The following is a 25,701-nucleotide window of genomic DNA, read 5'->3' as shown; positions in this document are numbered from 1 at the left end:
AGGATGTCAGTGGTAGAGTGTATCCTGATTTGCCTTATCAGGTCCAGGCTGCTCTATGGGCTTGAGATGCCCTTAAAGGTATTAGTCTGGAGTGAATAGATAGCACTTCAAGCAGACATATGGAGGGAGGACATAAGAGATGAAGATTCTGAATAATTTCATATTGCTTATAGGGGAACCAATAGACAAAAGCCAAATCAAGAGGAACACCTGTCATTCCTGCCCTAGTTCCCATGACCCCCCGCCCCTCCCCAGGCTGGGAACAATCTTCTGTTCCTGTTCACATCTTCATGGATGTTGTTAAACTATCATCTTCACCAGGTTTTTGTGTGAGTTAAAACGTTAGCAGTTCGCATAGCACTTTGTTTTCAAGTGTGTGTGTTCTCAGTGGCTTCAGTCATGTCTCTTAGCGACCCCAAGGACTGTAGCCCACCAGGCTCCTCTGTCCATGGGATTCTCCAGACAAGAATACTAGAGTGGATTACCATGCCCTCATCCAGGGGATCTTCCTGACCCAGGAGGGATCAAACCCACATCTCCTGCACTAAAGGTGGATTCTTTACCACTGTGCCACTGGGGAAGGCTTGTACCCAAGAGTGTCCAACAAATCTCCTTGTCATGTTGCTGCTGGCCAAAAATCCATTCAGGTTTTTCTGTACCAGGCTCTGAATTAGTCATTTCTGAAGCTGCTTGTAACCTTCATGGGAGGTCATTACACTTATTTCTTCCACTTCGGCAGGTACATGAAATTTTCCATAATAAAATACCTTAAAAAAAAAAAAAAAGACTGGATCTGAGTGAAGGAGAAACCAGGGTAGTGAAAAAAATATCCTTGAGAAGCATCTACAGAAGTAAGAGGTTTTTTTCCCCGAAGAAGACCCAAAGATGCTCTGAGCTCTGTGACAGTGGAAGGACCTTTTATGCAGGACAAGTCATTAGAAATGAGCCCCTCAACATGGCAAAGCCCGAATTAAGCATCCAGCATCTGAGATATTTCCACATGTACACATTTATTTGGATTTAGAGAGACAACACATAAAATACCTTGATCATACACAAGTTCATATTTGGTAAGAGGATCAGGTTGTCACGTGTTTATAGCTCTTTTTTTTTATTATTGTTTTCTGTCTTTAGTAATGGAGCGATGCTGGGGAAGTGTCAATATCTTTCAGAAACACCAATGGGGAACAGTATTTCAGCATAGGTAACTAATCAATACACAGCATATGCACTTAGCATTTGAAAACAGGAGGGCGCGTGCAAGATGATACCCACTGCTAGGTTCCTGGGTTCCCTGTTCTGCTGCAATATTTACACCCATGCTTTCTTGGTCCATATTCTGAGGAGTGGTGTCTACTCCGAATGATGCTAGCAGGGATAGTACCTGCGAGGTTGGCTGCTGGTGACCCTCCTTATTTGTCTCCTGTTCTCAGAGACACTGAAGTTGCATGGTGTGAAATCACACAATTCTCAAAGGAGACTTCTCAGGAGCGAGCGGAGCCAAGGGCATTCCCCATGAGGGCTGAGGCAGAGGGCACCCCATGTAGCAGAGAGCATGGAGCGGATGCAAGTGTGGTTCCCAGAATATCAGTGCGGCCACCGCACAGGAAGAGACACGTCAATAATATGTTGGACAAGCTTCTACAGCGACACATGTTGACTTGCAACACTGCAAATTCAGATCTAAAGTGCACAACCCCAATCTGAGGGGACGAGACAGTACTAGCAGTATATTTAAAGGCAACACAGTTACACACAGGATTAACTTCCTTTTCTTTCCTCATGTCCTTGACACAGTCCAGGAAGTCAATACCATTTATGTGTCTCTGATGAAAACATATCACACTTTTTTTTTCAAGTATTTAAAAATAAGAAACACAATATTGCTGTCTAAATGAAAATGGCCATGTCAAATCAGATTAAAGCTAAAACCCAACTTTTCTAATATTTGTAAAAGAATCAGTTCAGTCACTCAGTCGTGCCTGACTCTTTGCAATCCCATGTAAAAGAATGGTCCCACATAAAAGCCTTTGGCACTGGGAATTTGCGCTAAAGTTCAAAACAATCTCCCTTCCTTCCTTCTCTCCTTCCTTCCCTACTTTCCTTCCACTTGACCAGATTTCAAACCTACTTTAAAGAATGTTTAAACTACTGGGATCTGTCAGGCTTTTATTTACCTCCTTCTGTGGGTTATGGTTGGTAGCATTTCACTACATAGAATGGAGCAAGGCTCCCAGCAAACTTGGGAAAGAATCTGGGAAGGTCAGGGCGTTAGGGAAATGATCTATTGATAAAAACTCTTTTTTGGAATTTCAAACACAGGCACAAATGTTCCCTTTTAAGTTCAGTCATACCATCAAGTGAAAAAGCAGTCGATTCTGCTAGGGAGTCTGGACCCCCTAGGTAGAAGCTTCTTGGAGTAGAGAGGGGTCTGTCCATATCAGGACATTGGGCTCCATCCTCCAGGCAGGATGGTGGGTTTGATAATTAGCATCTCTGCCTCTGAGATGGGTCCTTTGGGCCTGAGGCTCATGATAGCTGGGCAGCTATGTGCTTATTCTCAACAGCCAAATTCTAGAACGCTTGGCCATTAGACAGAGCCTAGAAGGGGAGGCTTACTCCTTCATAAAATTGTGGGGCATAGGGTTTTTTTTCTAAAAGTCATACACACATACATGCTAAGTTGCCTCAGTCATGTCTGACTCTGTGCAACCCTATGGACTGTAGACAGTCAGGTTCCTCTGGATTCTCCAGGCAAGAATACTAGAGTGAGTTGCCATTTCCTTCTCCAGGAGATCTTCCTGACTGAGGGATCAAACCTATGTCCCTTATGTCTCCCGCATTGGCAGGCGGGCTCTTTACCACTAGCGCCACCTAGGAAGTCTGATAGGCATAGGAAATCCATTTGCTTCTTAGACTGAGAGGAACCAAAGCCAAGTGCATCTCAAGTATCAATGTTTCTGTATCCAACCTAGGGGAGAGATGTAGGGGCAAGCTCATGAAGCTTGCAGGTGGTTGGATCCTATGGTCAAGTGAGAGGGCTTTGCTACAGGATGAAGGATGGGGTCCTCTTCCTTCCCTCATATACCTACAGTCTTCTTGATCACAGATCTGAGAGGTCCATACAGAAAGGATGAATGCTCCTAAATGTGCATCCACAGTCTGCATATATGTGGATACATATGCAGGACATGTAGTCCTCCACTAGCACTTGGAATCTGACAGTCTGTACCCTATAAATACCTATGAGAGCTCTTGTTAGCGCCTGTCTCTCCATCAGGTTTGCAGGGGCAGAAGGATGCTTTTAGAATATTATTTTGAATTATATGGAGCATATGTCCTCTCTGTATTCCAGTCACTTTGATCTTAATGGGACACAGAAGATAGAAGAAGGGTCTTAAGATGCTGTCTCAAAATCCCGGGTAACGAGACTTCCCTGGTGGTTCAATGACTAACGGCAGAGGGCTTGATCCCTGGTCAGGGAACTAGATCCCACATGCCACAACTAAGAGTTCACATGCCACAACTAAAGATCATGCGTGCCACAACTAAGACCTGGCACGGCCAAATAAATACATAAATATATAAAATTAAAAAAAGTCTTGGGTGAGGAGCTCATTTCCTCATAACCCCTCATGAAGTAGAAATTAATTATTTGGGGTTCCCAGAGATGGGGAACTCAGCAGGAAGGACTTCTGTGGGTCGGAATGGGAAGGAATTGGAATAAAGCAATGACCTGGGAGGGAAATAACTCCTCCCCGGACAGGCGATGTGGCCTCCAGGATGACGTCACTGTTCTTACAGAGACACTGAAGGCCAAGTGTAATTTTCTGGGCTCGCCACATCTGGAGTGTGTCTCATTCCTCTTTACTCTGGCTGATTAGATTTTATTTTCTCTAAGGAATCCACATGACTTCATAAGAGAATACTGTCTGGGAAGACAGCGCAAGAACCAGCATTCACCTTCTGTTTAGAACAGGCTGAACGGAAATAAGAATAGAGACGATTACCCTCATTAGTCTAAGATGAAGCCCAGTTGTCAGGCCTACAGTGCGGGTCTGCTAAGGTCCAATGGGTGAAAAACAGAAAAGGGAACAGAATCTTACTGTCGAGCTGACAATCACTTTTTAAAGAAACTGCAGTATTCTTTTGTGTTTGTTTTGTAAGAGCCCGAACAGAAAGAAGGCATCATTCTGTTGTGGGTCTATGTTCCTAAATAACTTTGCTAAGTGTTTAATTGTGCCTCCATTCAAAGAAGAGAAAAAAAAAAATCTGGCTTAGTTTTTATATCTGCCCCTGCAGTTTGTATAACCCATATAAAATAAAAATCTATATGTTACAAAATAGGATTTCTTTTTAATATATATATTTTCCTTTTGTAAAATTATATGTATTTAAATACACTTGATATGTTACTATAGGTAAATTAGAAATTTTTTTTTCTAATACTATGAAAAAGGCAAGAGTTTTTTTTTTTATTGTCAACATATATTTTATATTCACTTTATCCTTTTCACTGTACCCCAGAGAACCTTTTATGATTCAGGGGCAATTTGGCACTATTCAACCCTACTACTCTGACTTGAAAATAAAGTTTGATTTGCACACTATATTAAAAGTAAGGGAAGTATTTATAACAATTGTAAGCTTTTCCTTATTGATTAGAACACAGCCTTTTGTCACTAATTATTACAGAGGTGTTCTAAACTTAAGAAACGATTTTTAAAAGGAATAATGTTAGTTTTTGATTTTTAAACTGTACTATACTTTGACACCACAATATAGAAATAGATTTACTTTGGAACAAACTACAAATACATTTACATGGTTTGTGACAACTTAATTGTCTACCTAGAGAATTCAAACAGCTTAGTGAGCTAGGTTATTATAAATCTTGTCCAAGGCGTTCTATTTCTTCAATCAGGAAGTCAATGTCTTGGTGAGTTGCTGCGGGGTTTGAGATGACCATGCGGAAGAAGTTGACCTTGTCGCCCAAGGGTTGGTAGCTCACCATTGTGGTCCCATACTCCATCATCCTGGCTTTAATCACTGGAGCCACCTGTGGGAGAGATGAGACCACTGCAATGACTGCTTCTCCCAGGGATTCTTCCTATTATCAAAGAATCCAGTGCCAAGTAGCATTTTGAGTATTTAACTGAACAATCAGAACCACATCTGTTTTTCCTTAAAGGAACTGCTCCCACTTTTTATGAGAACAGAGGGCTAGAACAGGTTAATACATCCAAGATCTCAAAGGTGCTGAAAGGAATAATCAGTGGTGGGCTATCAGGAGCTTGCAACTTATCTTTGACTTTCTACTTAGTATTTTGTGGCAACAGGAAGAAGCTAATGTTGGTTCCAAGGATAAAGAGTTTAGAAATAAAACATTTGGGGAACTTTTTAATCCTTCAGTAAATATAAAATCATTGGAAGTAAGACAAAATTCAGAGACTGGGTACGAAGATATAAGCCTCACTATCAAGTGATGTGTGAAAATAAGCAGGTTTTTGAGATCTTAAGGCTATTTTCATTCTTGAGATCCTAAAGCTTCCTAGTTTCTTTTTTAAACTTTTTGTTTTATATTAGAGTATAGCCGATTAACAATGTTGTGATAGTTTGAGATGGACAGCAAAGGGACTCAGCCATACAGATACATATATCCATTCTCCCCAAAACTCCCCTTCCATCCAGGCTGCCGCATAACATTGAGTAGGGTTCTCTGTGCTATACAGTTGTCGATTATCCATTTTAAATACAGCAGTGTGTGTCTGTCCATCCCAAACTATCCTATCCCCCCATCTTTCCCCCTGGCAACCACAGGTTCCTTCTGTAAGTCTGTGAGTCTGTATCTGTTTTGTAAATAAGTTCATTTGTATAATTTCTTTTTGGATTCCTCAGTTCATAAGATGATTTGAAATATATTTCCTAATAGTGATGAAGAGTCAGCTGAGGCAAAAAGCTGCACCCACAAGGATTTAACATTATGGAGCTGGATCACAGACAAGATTTTACCACGTTTATGCCCGATGGCTAATTACAGCCCTTGGTCCTCTATTATGTATGAGATTAAGTTAAAATGCTTCAGTTCAGCACAAATGCCTTTTTGTCACCAGTTCTGAGGACTCAGCTCCCAGGGCTCACCCAGATGAATCTGCAGCTCTGACAAGACCTCCTTATCCCATATCCCTTGGATGTACTGCACATATTTTCATCACTTTACATCGTCCTCAGTCTCACCATGTCACATTTGTTCTCTCTGCTTAGAATCCCTTCTCTTCCAGTTTGCATCTTACAAAGCCTCCAAGGCTCCACAACAGCCCTACACCCATGAGGAAGCCTTTCCTGACTTCTGTAGTCCACTAGCATATTTTCTCTTAGTTGTAAGTACATGATCCTTAGCCATAGAGTCTGTCTATATTCTAATTCCTATCATCCCCTCACTTATGAGAAAATAAACCTTATCTTTGTACCCAACTGTAAGCTCCTGGAGGTCAAGGATGGGGTCTTTCACTTCTTTTATCCACACAGCACTGTTTGCACATGGAGGGCTCCCTGAGTCCTTATTGACCGTAAAGACTGGCATAAGAGGAACAGCTCCCAGGATGAGGCATACATTTTAAATTATGTCCAACTATATGCAGGACCTGTCCACATATTTTACCACTGGAGTTTGTAAATATAACATTGATCTTTTCAGTTCAGGGCTGCAAATATGTAACCAGAGATGTAGATATCAGGGAAGCTTTGGGCTTATGCCAGATCTTTATAGTCAGCAACTCAGTTCAGTATGGGAACCATGCCCTCTATCACAGTTGTATTTGTCTCACATGAAGGATAGATTCAAAGGGAATGTAGTTATGAACATGTGACTTTTGAATATCAACACTTACGTGACCACTGGTTTACAATGAGGTTTTACTCCTCAGAGAACTCAATGTGAACAACCAACATGGCTCCTCAAGAGGATCAGCAGCAGTTTTGTTTTCTACCCATTTCTGGGGCCTGGAATCTTTTGCACATTTGTAATTGAGCACCAGTTTCTCTTGGCAGATCAGCAATTTCAGCTGATTGCCGCTGAGTTGTGAAGCCAGGAAAGGTATGACCTAGTGCTTATTTTCAGCCTTCATAAACATGCTCTCAGAACACAGAAGCAGTTGAGTTGTTAAAAGTCTGGACAGACCAGTTCTGTGTGTCCTGGTTCTATAGGAAGCCACAGGGGGCAGGGGACCCGTGACCATGGCTGAAGATAGATGTTCCCTAAAGACATGCACATCTGTCGTGAGGATGATATGGACATGAAAGGACACTGAGGTCCAGATCAGGGGAACGCGAGTCCTTACTTTGGACAGGCGGCTCAGTCTCTCTTCATTGTTGTCCAGGACACGCAAGCTCGGAGGTACATACCAGAAGCAGACGTTGGTGTGCTGAGGCTACAAAGAGGAAAGTCAAATTCATGCTCAGTTCAAACAAACAAGTCTGAAAATTCCAAGGACATTTCAAATCTCTTCTGCAGCTTCTAGATACAATCCTGCTTTTAAATCTCTAATCACCATTGAACTGCCTGACTTTCACACCATTATACAGTATTTGTGTGTGTGTGAGAGAGAGTTGGATTTATACTTCCATTCTAAATGGTTACCCCCTCCCCACTGCTTCTCCTTTGTCATGGTCTCACTTACTTGGACAGTATATTCTTAGCTTCAGAAAATATCAGTGAGAAGAGTTGGAATGGGGACTTCCCTAGTGGTCCAGTTTCTAAGACTTTGCACTCCCAATGCAGGGTCCCAGGTTCAATCCCTGGGGGAATTAGATCCCACATGCTGCAACTAAGACCTGGTGCAGCCAAATAAATACATAAATAAAATATTTTAAAAACCGCAAAGAGTTAGAATGGACTGAACTTTGGGGGGGGTGCACTGTAGAAATCAGAATACATACCTTTCCATCAAACACCATTTCATAACCTTCTCGGTTTTTTATGATATTGTATAAATACTCCGCCAGCTCCAAACACTTATCAATATGTGCTTCAAACCCGGTGGTCCCCTACGTGAGAGAAGAAGAGAGCTTAGCAGTCAAGCTGAGGAAGGTGGGCGAGCTCTCAGGTGAGATGGAGGGACTCATCCCTCTGGACACTGGTGGTCTTTCGGACCCCTCGGCCTCTGCTCTGCACCGGAACTTTGCTTACACGAGACCATGTGTCTAGAGGCTTTTCTGGCAATTAGTCCTCCTTTCATGCTTTCCACATCAGATGCCTCTGTTCCCTTTCATGTCGTCACAGCTCTCCACGGCAGAATCCCTTTCTTTCAGAGCCTCTATTCCCCAGCCAATTATTTTGATTACTCGAGGGGAAAATTTACCACTGCCACTCAGAGGAGTAATTATGGAAGTCATTAATGACAGGAGGGCTGGCTATTCTTTTCCTGCAGATTAAAAGCATCATCAGAGACCACCCCTCCCCTTCCTGGATGTCTGCTGAGTCCCTGCCCATCAGGTAAATTTGCCATTTCCAGATCCCACTTTTGTTCACCAATGTACCCCCATTATAGAACAGATAGGGTAGGTGCTCAATGAATATGTGCTGGACAAAAGAATTACTGACTGAGAGGCACACAGATGCTCTATTAGCCTGTCATTTTGCAAAGCTTATTAGATTTCTCCTCTGGGGGTAAATGGGGCTTCCCTGGTGGCTCAGGTGGTAAAAAAAAAAAAAATCTGCCTGCAATGAGGGAGGCCTGGGTTTGATCCCAGAGTCGGGAAGATCCCCTGGAGAAGGGAATGGCTATCCACTCCAGTATTCTTGCCTGAAAAATTCCCTCGACAGAGGAGCCTGGTGGGCTACAATCCATGGAGTCTCAAAGAGTCGGACATGATTGAGCGACTAACACTTGGGGATAAAATGACTCCTATGTCTGTAATGGGTGAACATTATCACAGAGGTCTTTCACTTTCCAGCTGTTGGAAGCCCAGGATCTGGACTTGTGAAAAACAACACGACGGCCTTGAACTACTACTGTTTCACTGACAACAGGACGCACTAGGGCAGCGGTCCCCAACATTTTTGGCACCAGGGACTGGTTTCGTGGAAGACAATGTTCCACAGACCGGGGGTGGGGAGAAGGCTTCAGAATGATTCAGGCACATAACATTTACTGTGCACTCTATTTCTATTATTATTACATCAGCTCTACCTCAGATCATCAGTTATCAGATCCTGGAGGTTGGGGACCCCAACACCAGGGAATTACTTTTCACATGGCTTTACTCCTAACTCCACTGGTATGTGTGGAGTACTACAGGAAAGCTCAGAGAAACACTGAATGCTCGTCCCAGGAACTCTGAGAACAGACCTACCAGTGACTAATCCAACCTGAAATCCAGAGGAAGTAATAATGGAGACAAGAGGGGCCCACTTTCCTGTTAACATACAGTCTCATCATGTCATCTAAAAGGGGGACCTGGCAGAATGATGACTTGTAACATCTGAAACATTTTTAAGAGTAAGCTGCATTTAAGAGAGCTGATGGGTTCAGAAATCCATTTCTTTAGGGACTGCCAGTCTTGCTAACTGGTTCCTGTGACTCCAAGTATCCACCTGATGCCTGGACATCCAGGCCATCACCCATGCACTCAATGAGTCTGTGGGTGCCAAGGATTTACCATTGATTTGGACCAAGCTGGCAGTTTGGGTCCACTTGGGATGGACGTTAGATAAGAGGGGGGAGAGTTTACTGTTAGCCAAACTGGATCCTTGGGACCAGTCTCGCATTGGATTTCAGCTTGCAGGAACCTGATCCAGGATCTGTTCAGGACCAGTATGGCTCTGACCCTGTCCAGCCGCATGGCCTTGGCTAACTTTTCTGGTCACATGGAATGATGGTGCCTGTGCGATTTCCCACACAGAGACGTAGTGAGGTGAAATGAATGCTCTGAAAATGAGTGTGACTGTACCGTAAAGGGAGTGGGGTTACCACGACGGGATGGGAGTTCTCTAGCCCTGCTAGTCTGGGAGTCCAGTCTGGCTAAGCTCAGGAATAATCCATCTGCCCCCTCGAGATGAAGGCTGAAGAGCTACCAGGGGACTCTGATGTGCCTGTAAAAGTCCGGGGCTCCTCCTTTCAAACTGGGTATTCATGAGACTAAGATTCACATTTTATTTTCAAGGTTTTGTAGGTTTTTAGGAGATTCTCCGAAATTCATTCTATTAATATCAAATGCTTGTTGACTCATTATAGGCAATACAGCTCTTCTTGTGAGAATGATAAAGGCATCTATAAAGCCTTATCAGGCAATGCCTCTCCATGACCCGAATCACTGGGAAGGAAGCTGAAATCTCAGATGACCACTTCTGGGTGGACGGCAGGTTCCCAGACTCAGGGCTACACTGAAAGAGGTTCGGGAGAAAGATGTTTTATCTTATCCCTCATCCTTACACACTCAGAATGGGTTTGGATGGACCCACTCAGGACCTCTTACTTCTCATCTGAATGGTAACATCCTAATTATTCTTCAGTCAATTGAGATGCTCCACTAGCTCAGGATATGCCCTTCAGCCCCTGCCTGACCATCTTCCTGGGATGTCCCTTCTCCCAGCTCTGCTGGCCGAGGTCTTACTTATTCTATCCATCCTGTTCACAATCAGTCTCAAAGGTCAGTTCTTGATGAATCATTCTTGGCTCTCAAACTAGGACTGAGCTCTTCATTCTTTGACTCTTCAAGGTGTATGTGTTTCTTTTATAAACAGTTGTGTTCTATTTTTTAAAAAATGTTTATTGGAGTATATGCTGTGTTGTGCTTAGTCACTCAGTCATGTCCAACTTTGCAACCCCACGAGGCTTCTCTGTCCATGGGGAGTCTCTAAGCAAGAATACTGGAGTGGGTTGCCATGCCCTCCTCCAGGGGATCTTTCCAACCCAGGGATCGAACCCAGGTCTCCCGCATTGAAGGCGGATTCTTTACCACCTGAGCCACCAGGGAAGCCCTTATTGGAGTACAGCTGATTTATAATGCTGTGCTAATTTCACGAGTACAGCTAAGTGACGCAATCGTGTGCTATTGTTTAGTTGCTAAGTCGTGTCAGATTCTTTTGCGACCCCATGACCTGTAGCCCGCCAGGCTCCTCTCTTATTGGGATGTCCCAGGCCAGAACACTGGAGTGGGTAGCCATTCCCTTCTCCAGGGGATCTTCCTGACTGAAAGGTTGAATCCAGGTCTTCCGAAGTGGCAGGCAGATTCTTCACCACAGAGTCATCAGTTACACGTATACATATATCCACTTTCATTTTTAAGATTCTTTTCCTATATAGGCCATTACAGAGAATTGAGTACTGTGCTGTACAATAGGTTCTTATTAGTTATCTATTTTATATATAATAGTATGTCAATCCCCATCCCCTAGTTGGTATTCTGTCATTTGTGAGGGTCATTGGTGAATTTCTCTTTCCTGCCTGGAAACTGTAGCCCCTGATCTCATCCAGCAACAGACAATCAGTAGCCACTTATGAAAAAAATTAATATTTTAGAGAGAAAGGGGACATTCACTCACTCAGTAAGGAGTGCAGGACATCCATTTCCCTTTAATAGTTTCTCCTGGTTTCTTTTTTCCCTCAGCCATTTGCCAGTCCCACTGTTATCTATACTTTAATTATGGAGGTCAATCAGAAAATTATAAGAAAATCTGCCAATCTGCATAATCATATACAAACATCAAGATTTACAGTAAAAACTCTGCAGTTATATATTAAGCCATCACTGCAAGCCTAAACAAAGGGACTCCTTTTGAGGTTTTTTTCTTTTTTTCTGTCTACACAGAGTTTTAACTGAGGTAATCTGTCAAGATGAAAAATAATCAAGTTCTAGGATTCTCTAATAAAATGCTGTAAGAAAAGAAAATAGACAAAATAAAAGGTTTACCCAATAAGAACAGAGTTGAAGACAGACACAGTGTCTTTGCCAGTGAAAAGCTTACAAATCATGTCACCATCCAGAGTACCTTCTAGCATTCCACATCAAGAGGCTCAATTTTTTTTCTTTTTCACATTAATTTGCTCCTTTAAATAAAGTTGTCTTGGATTTAATATGACAGTTGTCTTCAGTGCATTTAGCTCCATTTGTTATTAACAGGTGAAAGAATAGGAATTTATACTTAGATTACTATTTTCCCATGGCTTATCTTACTAAGGAGAAAATGTGGATTCACTGGAGCATTGTATTCTCCACGTGTATCTTATAACAGAGGGTTTGCAGATTAATGTCACATTCCTTCTCTTCCTCTTCATTATTGTTTTTGCAAATACAAAACAGAATGACACGGCCAACTCTCTCGTGGTTCTTAGGGAGATTGACTTCTCCTGCCCTGGCTGGTATTATGACAGAGCTAGGCGTATCAGAGGGTGTTTACCCTTGATCTTGATTGTAGGACTGAGATTATTACTTTAATAGTTATTATTTCATTAAAAAAAAAACGCAACTTTAAGTTGAAAGTCAAATGGATGTTTTTGTCATTTAGATGTCTAGATACTTAGGGCTTTGTGTAAGGAATTAAAAAAATAGGTGCCCCTGTCTTCTAAGTAATTCAAGTTCTTTTTTGAAGTTCTTTACTACAGTCTCTTTCTGCATTTTACACAGAAACAATATGTTGGCTTTCATTAATTACAAAGAGTTATCCAGATGTCTTCATTTCTGTTCACATCTTACATATGAATGTTAGAAAATGAATTATTCCTTTTCACAAATATAATGTACAAGAACTAATGAAACTATTTTAAATTCTGGATGATGATAATAAACTAATTTTCAATGCAAAATGTATGTGTCCATAAGTTACACAGCCACTGTGATCTCTCTCTCTCTCTCTTGTTATCCCCTCTTCTGGTGTCTGTATCTCAGCCCTTTTATAAACTGGATCCTCTGCCTTTATTTCAAGCTTCACTGGTCCTGCTGTTGAGCTCACACCTGATGTCTTCCGTGTGATTTCTCTGAGAACCAGCCAGCTGCACCAAGCTGGCAGGGAGGCTTCCAATGGAAAAGAAGCAGCAGGATCCGATGAACCATGTCAGATACATTTTTGTGTAAATATAGCTAATGATCATCATCTGAATAAAAACACCAGGGGAACAAGAGGCAAAAAGAGGGACACTGAACAATATTTAGAGACCAAGCTTTCCTCAACTTCCTAGCTAATGTTTACCTCTGTCATTTTATTATTCCCACCAATCAAGGACATGAAAAGCCTGCTCATTTGAAAACAGCCTGAGAGTACACCAATAAGTCTACATTCCTGATGGATTTATTATTGCCAAATGATAGTGTCATTGCAACAGAGAGTCTCGACTTGGGCAGCGGAGACCAGATACCTGTCCTTGTCAGGCACTCAACTTTCAAAAGAGGAAGGAGTCCCCTGCCCAGCTCAAGGGATTTTAGCCCACTCATCACACACCTTTATGGGGCAATAAGTCACCTTGGGTCTCACTCCAGGTAACTGTCTTGTACTTAGCAATACTTAAAGAAAACTCAATCAGGCCAAATAACATGATGGAGGTTTGCTTGAAGACCATGTAGTCCAGCCACCCCTGGAAACCAGCTAAGAATTTTTGTGCATTAAGCAAGACCATCTTTCTAGTTAAACTGCCTTTTTCCAGGATGGGTTTAAAGAAGATTCCATACAATATTAAGTTGGTCAAAAAGTTAGTTTGAATTTTTCCATCAGATGTTATAGAAAAGCCTGAATGAACTTTTTGGCCAACCCAATAGATGTCAACTATTTCACTCCTAAGTCCCCTCTTTTTCTTATTAGCCATCTGCCTGTGTGGAACTGTCTAAGGAAATTCAGTTTGCTTAAACACCAGCATATGGACTGGGTACTGTGGACCTGGTCCATAGCTCTTTCTACAGACCTGACGAAGGAGCCATTCTGTGGTCTCATCCAGCTGACCAAGTCATTTGCTTATTTCTATGGGGCTGATCTGTCACCTCTTCGTGTAGGATACTTAGAAATCTGAGAGCCAGATGTCCTTGGGGGTCCAGTGGTTAAGAATCCACCTGCCAATGCACAGGACATGGGTTCTATCCATGGTCGGGGAAGATCCCACATGCCTCAGGGCAACTAAGCCTGTGTGCAACGTGACCACTGAAGTCCATGAGCCCTAGAGCCCAGGCTCTGCAATGAGAGAAGCCATCGCAGTGAGAAGCCTGTGTGCTGCAACTAGAGGATAGTCCCTGCTCACTGCAACTAGAGAAGGCCCACGCACAGAAACAAAGACCCAGCACAGTCTAAATAAATACATAAAATAACTGAATATTACAAAAAAGAAAGAAAGAAAGCTGAGAGTCAAATTCGTGGACCATTTCCCAAACACACTGGACCGAGGTCTCACCAGCTTCCCTCTCATCTCTCCCTTTGTCACGTTTCCCTCACGTACTCTTTTAACAGTTGGACTTTTCTAGCAGTTGGGTTTTTCCAGCATGTCCCTACTGGCTCTAGCCATTGCCTCCTGTGGGAGATAAATGAAACCAGGTGGAAAGTCACCGAGCTGTGACATTTAAGTTAGGAATCTGGTCAAAGTGAAAAATAAAATCTTTGACCTTCCCAGCCTGCTTACATTTACCCACACACGTGTGCTCTTGGAAGCTATAATTAGGTCCAGCCAGTAGCGCACAACATTAGTTACAGAGTTCCATGTCTGAGAGAGGGGTGATCATCCACAGTTAAATTTTGAGGTAAATAGAGAAACCAAACTAAAGGAGGTCACCAGGAAGTTCCAGGGTTTTTTAAAAAAGCTTTATAACTAGAGGTTACTCTATGAAATGACAAAAACAAGCTATCATGCTGATTTTTTTCCTTTTCTTTTTTGTTCTCCAAACAAAAAGTCTACATTTAACGTATACAAATGATCAATCACTGGGTAAAAACCAAGAGTTGGGACAAGAACAACAGTGAAACACCTCTTAGGAATCCAGAGATTCTGCTGTATAAAGCAATATGGATTGGTTTTTTAGATAAATGAGCATTAGAAGCAATTTGGCTTAAACAAAAAACAAACAAACACACAACAGATTTCTTATATTTCTGCCCATGTAGAATGCAGATTAACTAGATCTAGGATTCAGGAAATTTCGTCTTGAGTAAATAATTTTCAATTTGGAAGTCAATTTTGACATGTCCTAACAAGGGTCACCAGATACAGCACCTGTTTTTAGTTGCCATTCAGCCAATTCTGGGGTGCTCACCTTTGCCCTCCACATTAGCCAGAGTTTAAAAACATCAACATGGCGTCCGCACTGTAAGGCCTTGTCTCCAGTGTCGTAGGACAGGTCATAGTGTTTATCTTGTTGGAAGAGGTAGGAGGCATGCATCTGGTTGCAACTCTGCATCAGTCCCTAGAAGAGAAGAGAAAACCTAGGAAACTCTGTGCTTAGTCGCGCTCAGTCATGTCTGACCTTTGTGACTCCATGGACTGTAGCCGGCCAGGCTCCTCTGTCCATGGGATTCTCCCGGCAAGAATACTGGAGTGAGTTGCCATGCCATCCTCCAGGGGATCTTTCTGACCCAGGTCTTCAGCATTGCAGGCAGATTTTTTACCATCTGAGTCACCCGGGAAGCCTTTAGCAAACTCTCTACTGACTTTATAATGTGTTCTATTGGGTTTACGTTGTGATGGAAATTATTAAGAAAAATATATAAGAAAGAGGAGCTGAATATCCTGGAGAAAGAAAACAGTAAGAATCAAATGAGAAAAAAAGTGAGACAAGTATCTGAGCAAGATAAACTGTTGCTATAGGTCAGTTCTATGGGAAAAAATGGCTTAGGGTCAGCTATTACCAGAGGTTAACATCAGGGCATATTTATACTTTTACTCTCCTTTTTAAGAGAAGGCATTTATTTTTTTTTCAATTTGTTGATTACTTCTGCTTAAGCTTCACAATACCCTTTGTTGTGGCTGGTTATTAATAATTCCCATCTTACAGATGAGACGGAACATCAAAAACTTTATATAAGCTGCTCTGTAGCTTTTACCTAGAAATGGAACAGTTGGAATGTAAATCCAGCTCAGGTGAATTTTAGTGAGAAGGCATTTTTTTTTAAAAAAATCACAATCAGAGTATAATGTTCATTGGGAGGATGTCCTGATGTTCTGGTTTTGCTGTAATCAAACTATTTTGAAAATTCTTTGGTTTTGCAAGATATCATTAGTGTGATTCTCCTACTCTTTCATTCATATTGAGTTCAAGTACTTTACCATTTAGCTGTAAGTGTTTGAGTTCTTTATGGAAATCATAGTTTATAGGACAATTCATTGTGGTGGTGGTTTAGTCAAGTCGTATCTGACTCTTTGCAACCCCATGGACTGTAGCCCATCAGGCTCCTCTGTCCATGGGATTTCCCAGGCAAGAATACTGGAGTGTGTTCCCATTTCCTCTTTCAGGGGATCCTCCCAACCCAGGAGTGGAACTCCCATCACCTGCTTGGCAGGATTCCTTATCACTGAGTCACCTAGGAAACCCAGTACAATTCACTGCTATTATCTTAAGATGCTAAAATCTAAAAAATAAAGACATTGGTACTCTGAGGTCTTCAAAATAGTGAATCTTTAAGATGTCATGCTCCTCTCTCAAGAGGGGTTAGGGTTTGGGCACTGTGTTTTCATGCTCACTTGCTTATGGTAGTTATAGTGGAAAGTTTCGTTCCCAATGACCATTAATTTACCCTGGCACCACAAGCTAACTATGGAAAATGGGTGGCAAAGTGATTGAACTATTCCAAAGACCAGTGAATGAATCATGTTCTCTGACTAAAACAGCATCGTCAGCCACTTCACCACATTGCAATTTGTCACGAACCACAGGAAGTCTTTGACGCTTTGGTTATCTACAGTGTAATTGCAATTTTACAGAAGTTTTGGCATTGACTTTTTCCCTTTGTGACTCATGACAAGAGAAGAAAAGACTAAACTGTGATCACTTGGTTGAAGTTAGAAGTGAGAGCCCCTTTTGAAAGTTCTCCAAACTAAAACAAAATGCAGCTAAAATTTGATCTAGATCCTGAAAGACCAGAGTAGGTACCCAGATGATAATAACAGATTTGGGCTCAGTCTTGTAGTCTGGACATCATATTTGGTAGAATTCACTAAGTTATTTGTTTGAGAGTGGGAGAAATTCAGTACAATGTAATTATAATAGAACAGTAGAATGACATTGAATTGGACTCGAAAACCAGTAAGACTAAAAACTGCAGTAAGTGCATCTATTTTGTTTCATGGTCATAGAAACTTGGCACCATTTTACCCCCAGCCATGAAGCTCATGACTAGGTGCCATCAGTCCTAAGGGAGACCACCCAGGGAGTGTGGAATGGTGGATAAACCAGACCAACTTCTACTGGGATAGGAAAAGCAACTCAGAGCACATGATCTCTAAAAGGTGAGACAGTGCCAGTCTCCTTGTACAAAAGGACAAGTAGAAGTCACATAAAGAGGTGAGATCATACCCTGATTCTGAGCCACGACATTCCAAACTTTAAAATCCACGAATAGCTGCTGGCTGTAAAAGAGTTGCTGTCAAAAAAGTCCCCTGATCAAATAAACTTCAGAAACCGTCATAAATATCTCTTTTTTCAGATATTTATTATATATCAGCAATAAAAGGTTAAGATACTCCCTGAAATTATGAAACTTGTTTTCAACTCTTTAAGCTAATATATTCCAAGTTTTTTTGAAACCAAGAACTCTCTTATCACAGAATATCATCTGATAGCATGGTATTATCCCTTGGACCTCTATAAAAGATATGTTATGAACGCTTGGATTTCAAAGGGATCCTAGAGCTGTTCATCTATTGCTTCCCCCTTCTTCTTTTTTGGTCATGCCACGAGGCATGTGCGACCCTAGTTCCAAGAAATTGAAACCTTGCCCCTTGCAGTGGAAGCATGGAGTCTTAACCCTGGACCTCCAGGTCAGTCCCTATTCCTGCTCCTTCTATCTTTCCATCCTCTTTCTAACAAGTGCTTGTCCAATTTCCATTCAGTCAGCTCCCCTGATGATGGATTTATTCCTACCTAAGTCATTCATTACCTGTTGGGCAGCTTAATTTTTAGAAAAGCATTCTTTTCATTGACCCCAAGTCAGACTTCAAATCATGGTTATCGTGATTTTGTCATCAAAGCCATACCATCCAATGTGACTAACCCAGCTCCCTGAAGCCTCAAATAAAAAACAAATCTCTCCAACCTGAGTCATTTATGTTGTAAAGGCTGCCTTCCTCTCAGTCCTTTAAGTTAAACCTTTTTTAGATTAGATTAAACATCTTTAGTTCTTTCAACTACCTCTGTTCATGTTGATTAATGTCCCTCACTATTGGAGGTCTTGCTTGATGGGGTCTCCTATATGATTAGATGCTAACCTGAGCAAACCACTCCAAGTGTGGTTTAACCAGAGGACAGTGGGGGACTGCCACCTCCCTCACCCTGAAACTCCACTTCTTTCAATCCCATGACTAATTTTTGAATGGTATTTCTCTCTTGACCCACTGTTGACCCTGCATCAGAGTACAACCTAATGTCCTATGCCTTTTTCACAAGCACAATAATTCAGCCATGCATGGAACATGCCTGCCTCATCTAGTCAGAATATAACCATCCTATATTTGGACATAAGAGCAGGGCCTTACAGCTGTCCTCATTCACAATTTCCCCTACTGTGGATGTGGCTCACTGTCCCATTCTGTAAAATCATCTTAATTTTGTCACTACATACATCACTCTATCCAACCCCAACTATGGATGTGGCCACGAGTGAGGAATGACATACCTCTTCTCTAACCAGGAGAGCAGAGCACTGCAAAGGAACGCCCATCATCTTATGTGGATTCCAGGTCACAGAGTTGGCCCTAAAGGAAACAAATCAGGTTAAGAGGGTGGCACCCATGACAGGCTCAGACGACCCCTTGTGAGGCGCAACAGGGCTCAGGGTTCCTGGCACTGTTTCTCAGACTCCAGCATGACGGTAACTTACAAAACAAGAGGGGGACCCTTCAAAATCTACAACCTCTCCTTCGTCTACAAAGAGAGCAGGTGAAGGCTGGTCTCTCTTCAGCTCCATGGTGGTCTGAGAGCTCTGAGTGACTGCGATCGGCCCGTCCAGGGTCCCTCCTTTGGCCACCACAGAGCAGGGCACCAGGGGGTCCCCCATGCCTTCAGTGTTCCCGCCTCTGACCCAACTGTAGTGCCCTGGAGCTCAGAGCAGTGGCTCATTCCGCTGCTGAATTCTGTACTTTTCCCAATCTAGTTCCTCCTTCTTTCCATTCAATGGACGACTAAATGTTCCAAATGTGTTCTTTTACAACAGCTAGCTCATACCCTGCTTCCATCTCTTCTCTCATCCAGAGATATCCTTCTGGACCACAGAGAAGATACACTGCGGCTCCCAATGCAGCTTTCAGCCTATTTGTCCCAACATCCTTGGTAAGCAGCATACTCTCTCTCCAGTCACAGTGATGCTCAGTTCAGGGGCTTATGCTGTTTGAAACTCCTAAACCACAGTCTTGGTTCAGAGTCCTTTAATAATAAAAATTGCTATTATTATTATTATTTTCATTGGATATATTGTCTTAGCTTGGTTTCCATTTCCTCCTCCACCTGGTACCATAGTTATTTTCTAGTCCTACTTATGGCTCTCTCCTCTTCCTTTTGCCTCCAGCCTAAGTTCCAAACTGTGGAGTATGGCTCATGGTGTCCCCACACTAGATCCCAGGCTACTCGCCCAGTCTGGAGTCCTGTCAGTTTCCTGAACTGCTTTTCATCACACCCCAAAGTCTGTTTTGTTTTCAGAAAATGCTATTCTCATGATCTTGGGTCTCCTGGTGCTACTTCCTCTTCCTGGAATGTCATCTCCTATGGCTTCAGTTGGTTACATCCTATTGATATTTAATCTTTAAGGCCAATCAAGTATCATCTCTGCCGAGTTTTGCAACTTCCTTCAACTTCTCTCCTTCTCACTCACTGTGCTGCTCAACCCTCTTCCTCCTCCAGTTCCCGGAGAGCAGCTGCTCACTTTCCATGAGTCTCTGTGCCTATCTTCTGGGAGACCGAGGCATCCTCGAGGAGGAGACTCGGGAACGTGACCTTGGCACCCGCAGACTCACAGGAGGAAGCAGCGTAGCAGGACCACACGCAGCGGCTCCCTCACAGATTTGAGCAGTGCCGGCCCTCCTCCAGCTGAGCGACAGACGGGGCTCAGCCTACTCCCACCACTCAAGGTGTGAGGACCTCGGGAAGAAATGAGATGCCGGGAAAGATTCCATCCCTCTAGTTGATGAATGGCGGTCAGCAGCTGGCCAGTCAGGGAACACTTACTGGCCTGGGGATCTTATCTGAAGCGATGAATAGTCTGGCTCATTGTCTGGTCTTTCTGGAGCTTTGACACTGGCTGTCAGATATATTGGAAATGAGGAAAGAAGCCAAGGTGGTTTATGGCCAGATGGCTATACCCCTGGACAGAGGACTAAAAGACTTCATGAATAATAAAGAAACGGATATCGAAGAGCTGCTTCTAGGAAAACAGCTCGTTGCTCTTTAGAATGAAACTGGAGTCAAGAAACCTGGGCACTGAGCAGCAGGTGAATTTTGGTTAAGGGAGGGGAGCTCAGGAGCCAGACAGTCTGAGTTTGCATCCAGGTTCTATCATTTGCTAGCTGTGTGACCTTGAGCAAGTTACTTAACCTCTCTGTGCCTAGATTCCCTTGTCTATAAAAGGAGAATAACAGGACATTGTTGGGGACCTCTTGTGGTCCAGTGGTTAAGAATTCACCTTGCAATGCAGGGGATGTCAGTTCAACCTTTGGTCAGGGAACTAAGATCCCACATGCCACAGAGCAACTAAGTCTATGTGCTGCAACTACTGAGCCTGCATGCAACAACTAGAGCGCCTGTGCCCTGCAACAAAAGACCCTGTATGCCACATGCAAATAAGACTCAACACAGTCAAATAACTAAATGTTAAAACATAAAAAATCATTTGGGAAAAGTGCTTGTAACCGTATCCAACACAATAAACAGTAACTAAGCCTGGCTCTTGCTACTAATTTCAACTATATCATTTAGAGCTTTGTGACCCTGGGCATATGTACTCAGCCATTCGGTACATTCTATACTATTCTATAGCTGGATGCCCAATACTGACAAAATGCAGTTTTATCAGTAATGACACCAACTGGAGAAGAAAATAGCTGTTTTCCACGTTTCTAACTGAGCGTGTTTACTTCTACACAGTGGCCCATTTGTCTTTTTAGACTAGAAGCTGTCAAGCCCCCCACCGACTGGTCCCTGAATTCTCTCAGAGGGGCTGCCTCATAAAAATGCAAAAAGATGCAGACAGCGATTCAACGACATGGCGTTAGCTGTTCATGTCAGAAATGTTGGCAATTTGTGAAAAGCAGCCTCAGGTTCATTTCAAAATGTTTTGCCTTGAGATGTTATTCCTCTGTGACTTTCAGTAAGTTTATAGAGAGCTGAGCCCCCTAGGGCTGTTGGGAGACATTTCTCAGTACCCGCCTGTCCACGCCAAGCTCAGAAGATCCCAAATGAACTGGTTAACTATCCCCCTCCTCATCCTTCCAGATCTCTTCTCTCTCCTTTATTCTGGACCTCAATTCCTCACACCCCTTTTCCCCCATTTTCCTCCTAAACATTCAGCTCTCAAACCTTAGTGGTGTGATTTCATTCTCTTTCTTTCCTCTCCTATATCACTCTTTGAACTTTTTTTTTTTACGTTCTGTATAAAGCATTTTATTCTGTAGTACTTTGGTGCTCAATTTGCATGTGTGTGTATGTGGATGATATATGAAAATCACTCGGAAATTTTTCAGCATTCACATGCTAACTACATTTACTATTTCCTATGTGGCAGGCAATGCTCTAATTGATTCACATGGATTAATTTATCTAATCCATACAACAGTAGCCCTGTGATCTACACACTGTCATTGTACCAGTTTTACAGATGAAGAGACATCTTGCCCAAGAGCACATAACTAGCAAGTGGGATTCAAGCCATTGCTTGCCACAGGGTCCTTGCTCTAACAGTGACCTAATGCTACAGGTATCCACTGAAAACCACGGAGAGCCTGAAATGTTTCCTTTTGGGGTGTGACTGGCATGCTGCTGCTAAGTCGCTTCAGTCGTGTCTGACTCTGTGCAGCCCCATAGACAGCAGCCCACCAGGCTCCTCCGTCCCTGGGATTTCCAGGCAAGAACACTGGAATGGGTTTCCCTTTCCTTCTCCAATGCATGCATGCATGCTGAGTCAATTCAGTCATGTCCGACTCTGTGTGACCCCATGGACAGCAGCCCACCAGGCTCCTCTGTCCATGGGATTCTCCAGGCAAGAATATTGGAGTGGGTTGCCATTTCCTTCTCCAACCTGTTACCTAGATTCCAGTAAAAAATGGAAACATCCTGGTGGTGGTTTAGTCACTAAGTCTTGTCCGACTCTTGTGCATATACATATTAAAAAACTTCCCCAGGCCGTTATGATATACTCCTAACACAATGGTGCTAGATTTCTGATGTAAATTTGAGAAAAGTGTTTTATATACGACAAACTCATGTTAGCTCGATAAAAGACATCTCCCAAAAAATGTCCCTCACTCTGTTCAACACGATATGCAAAACTGTAAAATCTGTCAGGGAGGACACTCTCTGGAATTTCTAAAGGATTATTAACAGAAAATATAGCAAGCAAAAAGAGCACTATATATAAATCATACGTCAAAATTTTGTAACATCTGGTGTTCTTAGTGTAACTGGAGTGTGACTTTTCCATTGGATTGGCCAAAAGCTTTGCTCAGGTTTTCCATAAGATGTTATAGAAAAACCCAAATGAACTTTCTGGCCAACCCAATACATACACACAGAAAATATTTCAGAAGGAAGTGAAGGAAGCAGAAGCACCAGCTCTTTAATAAATTACACCTGAAGAGCTGGTCTCTGATGACGCATTCTGCTCCAGGAAGCAGCTCTCCCAGGTTCATCTCCTCCTTCCCCTCCACATCTCTGCTTCCTACCCTAAGCATCTCTCCCCTCCACTCCTCCTGCCCCTGGTCCTCTGTGAAGCCCCAGTACCTCCTCCTCAGTCCTGGCCGCCATTTCCTCTTGAACCCAGAGTGGCCTTTCCAAAGCGCGTGAAATGCCACTCCTCTCTTCAGTTCAGTCTGTTCAGTTCAGTTCAGTCGCTCAGTCGTGTCTGACTCTTTGCGACCCCATGGTCTGCAGCACACCAGGCCTCCCTGTCCATCACCAGCTCCTGGAGTTTACTCAAACTCATGTCCATTGAGTCGGTGATGCCATCCAACCATCTCATCCTCTGCCATCCCCTTCTCCTCCTGCCTTCAATCTTTCCCAGCATCAGGGTCTTTTCAAATGAGTCAGTTCTTTGCATCAGGTGGCCAAAGGTGGCCTCTCTTCACACTCCCACTAGGGCTGCTATAGTAGGATCTCTCCAGTGTTTTTCCCCAACCCGAGAAACACAAGGGTCTCTATGCACAACAAGGGCTCGAATGGCAGTGATGCTCAGCTCAGGGATTTACCTTCATCTGGATTTGGCTCTGCAGGCAGACCCTCCGCTGAGACTCACTGGGCAGGACTTCTGGATCCTCCACTAGCTTCCTGGTCTCTGACACAAATCCATCTTGGTCTCCAACCAAGTCTATCTGAACTTTCCCCAAGGACCCTCTCAAACCTCTGTGACCCTGCTCTTCACCTTAACGCCCTTCTTCTCCTTCTGCCTGATGAAGCTCCGTGCCCCCCTCACCCCAGGGGGAAGGCTTCCCTTCCTTTAATAACCCTGTTTAGAAGGAGCAATCTGTCTCTTGAGCCTTTAATTCCTCTGCCTTGACCTATAATCCGTGGTTGACTGCAGTCTCCCTACTAGATTCTAAAACCCTTGAAGACAGGCTTCCTGGCATATTGGACTTTGCGTCCACACTGTGCTTCATGCAGTGGCTTGCCTAAGACAGAGGGCCCATAACCAATGAACTGAGTTTCTGAACCTCTGGCCCTCAGGGGTGGGAGTAGGATTAATAATTGGTAATTTGGCAGGGGCTGTGCTGGAACCTTCAGCTGGGCCAGAAAGTCATGAGAGTGGCCCAAAACAATGGGTTCTTCCAGGTACACAGCAGCCTGCTCCAGGAGGGATTAAAGAAGGGTCCGTTGACAGTGCCCAGGGGTGCCCGGTCTCCTGGCACCCTCTTAGCTGTCTCATCCCTAAATAGCTTGACAGTGTTGTCAGAGAAGAAAGGTGCTTTCTGAGAAAGGCAGGCGCCCAGGTGCTTGTGCCATTTTGTAATGAGGACAGCACTCTGGGATCCCTGTGACCAGGGGGCCACCTTTGGATCTGGGGGACAGGGATTCACAGATTTCCTCCACTTTAGAGTGAGTCCTCGTGCTTGGAAAGTGGGCATGGCAACCCACTCCAGTATTCTTGCCTGGAGAATCCCATAGAGAGAGGAGCCTGGTGGGCTACAATCCATAGGTTGCAAAGAGTGAGACATGACTGAAGCAACTCAGTCATGAGTTTGTGTTTTCTTCACACATGCATGAGTTTGAAGTTTGCTTCACACATGCATGCGAGTGAGGCAAATTTCTTTCCTAAAAGTGTGTCCACACAGATTTCCCTTGGCCCTAAAATCTTCTTCACCAAAGAAAGCAAGCCTTTTGTTGATAAGTCACCCAGATGGATTCTCTCTGGTCAATGGAAGGCTGGGGAGGGTCCACTCAAAACAGAACAATGGTCTCTCTCTCTCTTTTTTTTTTTTTTTGGCAGTGCCGTGCAGTACACAGAATCTTAGCTCCCCAGGGATTGAAGCTGTGCCACCTTCCATGGAAGCATGGATTCTTAACCACTGGACCGTCAGGGAAGTCTTGACAGTTCCTCATTTTTAAAAAGGACTTCTTTGGCTGTTTCCACTTAGTAGATTTACTTCCAACACAGCTTCAAGAATTCTGGCCACTAGAGAGGACTCTGTGTTCCATAACGAATGTTCTAAGCTTTGCTCTCAAATAAGAGTCTTCAGTACAAAAGCGCGTGGGTGTTTATTTTTCCAAAGCCCAGGGTATATGATTTAGCTAGCTTTCAGGTAGTCATTGGTGGAGGGCGCCCCTGGCTGGCTGTTAGCGCTTGCAGCCACAGCTGGCATCAAAGGTATAGAAACAGCCTCTCACGTTCTGTGCTGGTCAGTTTAAGGGGACTCAAGGATGAGAAGGTTGTGTACACAGGCCAATTCTTCTGATAGCATGTCAACTGAATTTTTGTTCCAATCTTCTAAACAAGCACCTTCTGGATGGTTCTCTCTTCTTCATTCTCTTTTCCTGTTGAGTTCACTCCTTCTTTAGCTTCTAGTTCCAGGCAGATCTTCATGACAAGAAGGAATTCCGATCAACTAACCAGAAGCAGAGACCTAAAGCTGGCTCCCCCTGGGAAGAGGCCAGGCCTGTCCTCATCCACTCACACCTGAATGGGCACCTGCAGTCAGAGTGTGGGGCAGACTTGGGGACACAATCTGCTGGCCTGGGCCTTGGCTGCTCTGTCTCGAGTCTTCTCCAGCCCTCCTTCTGCTAATGAGGCAGGGTGCCCCAGACTCTTCAGTAATCCCATGCCCTCCTTCCCCACCCATGCGTTCTCTGCACGTGGGTCGGCCTGGGTATCACACAGCA

General features: G+C 43.4%; 1 protein-coding gene across 1 annotated transcript in view; it reads right to left on the bottom strand.

Annotated features, from left to right (window-relative positions):
• Positions 1-991: 991 nt before the first annotated feature.
• Positions 992-25,701, bottom strand: part of GAD2 (glutamate decarboxylase 2) — a 66,184-nt gene continuing 41,474 nt past the window's right edge. The window contains exons 12-16 of the mRNA XM_043480369.1: positions 18,803-18,881; positions 15,229-15,378; positions 7,939-8,046; positions 7,341-7,430; positions 992-5,059 (exon numbers count right to left, since the gene is read on the bottom strand). Of these exons, the coding sequence (XP_043336304.1) occupies positions 4,886-5,059; positions 7,341-7,430; positions 7,939-8,046; positions 15,229-15,378; positions 18,803-18,881 (601 nt within the window). The 3' untranslated portion in view covers positions 992-4,885. The remainder of the gene's footprint in view (positions 5,060-7,340; positions 7,431-7,938; positions 8,047-15,228; positions 15,379-18,802; positions 18,882-25,701) is intronic.

Source organism: Cervus canadensis, chromosome 10 (assembly GCF_019320065.1).
Source record: "Cervus canadensis isolate Bull #8, Minnesota chromosome 10, ASM1932006v1, whole genome shotgun sequence".
In the NCBI taxonomy this organism is placed as follows: Eukaryota; Metazoa; Chordata; class Mammalia; order Artiodactyla; family Cervidae; genus Cervus; species Cervus canadensis.
This window is presented reverse-complemented; position numbering and strand designations above follow the sequence as displayed.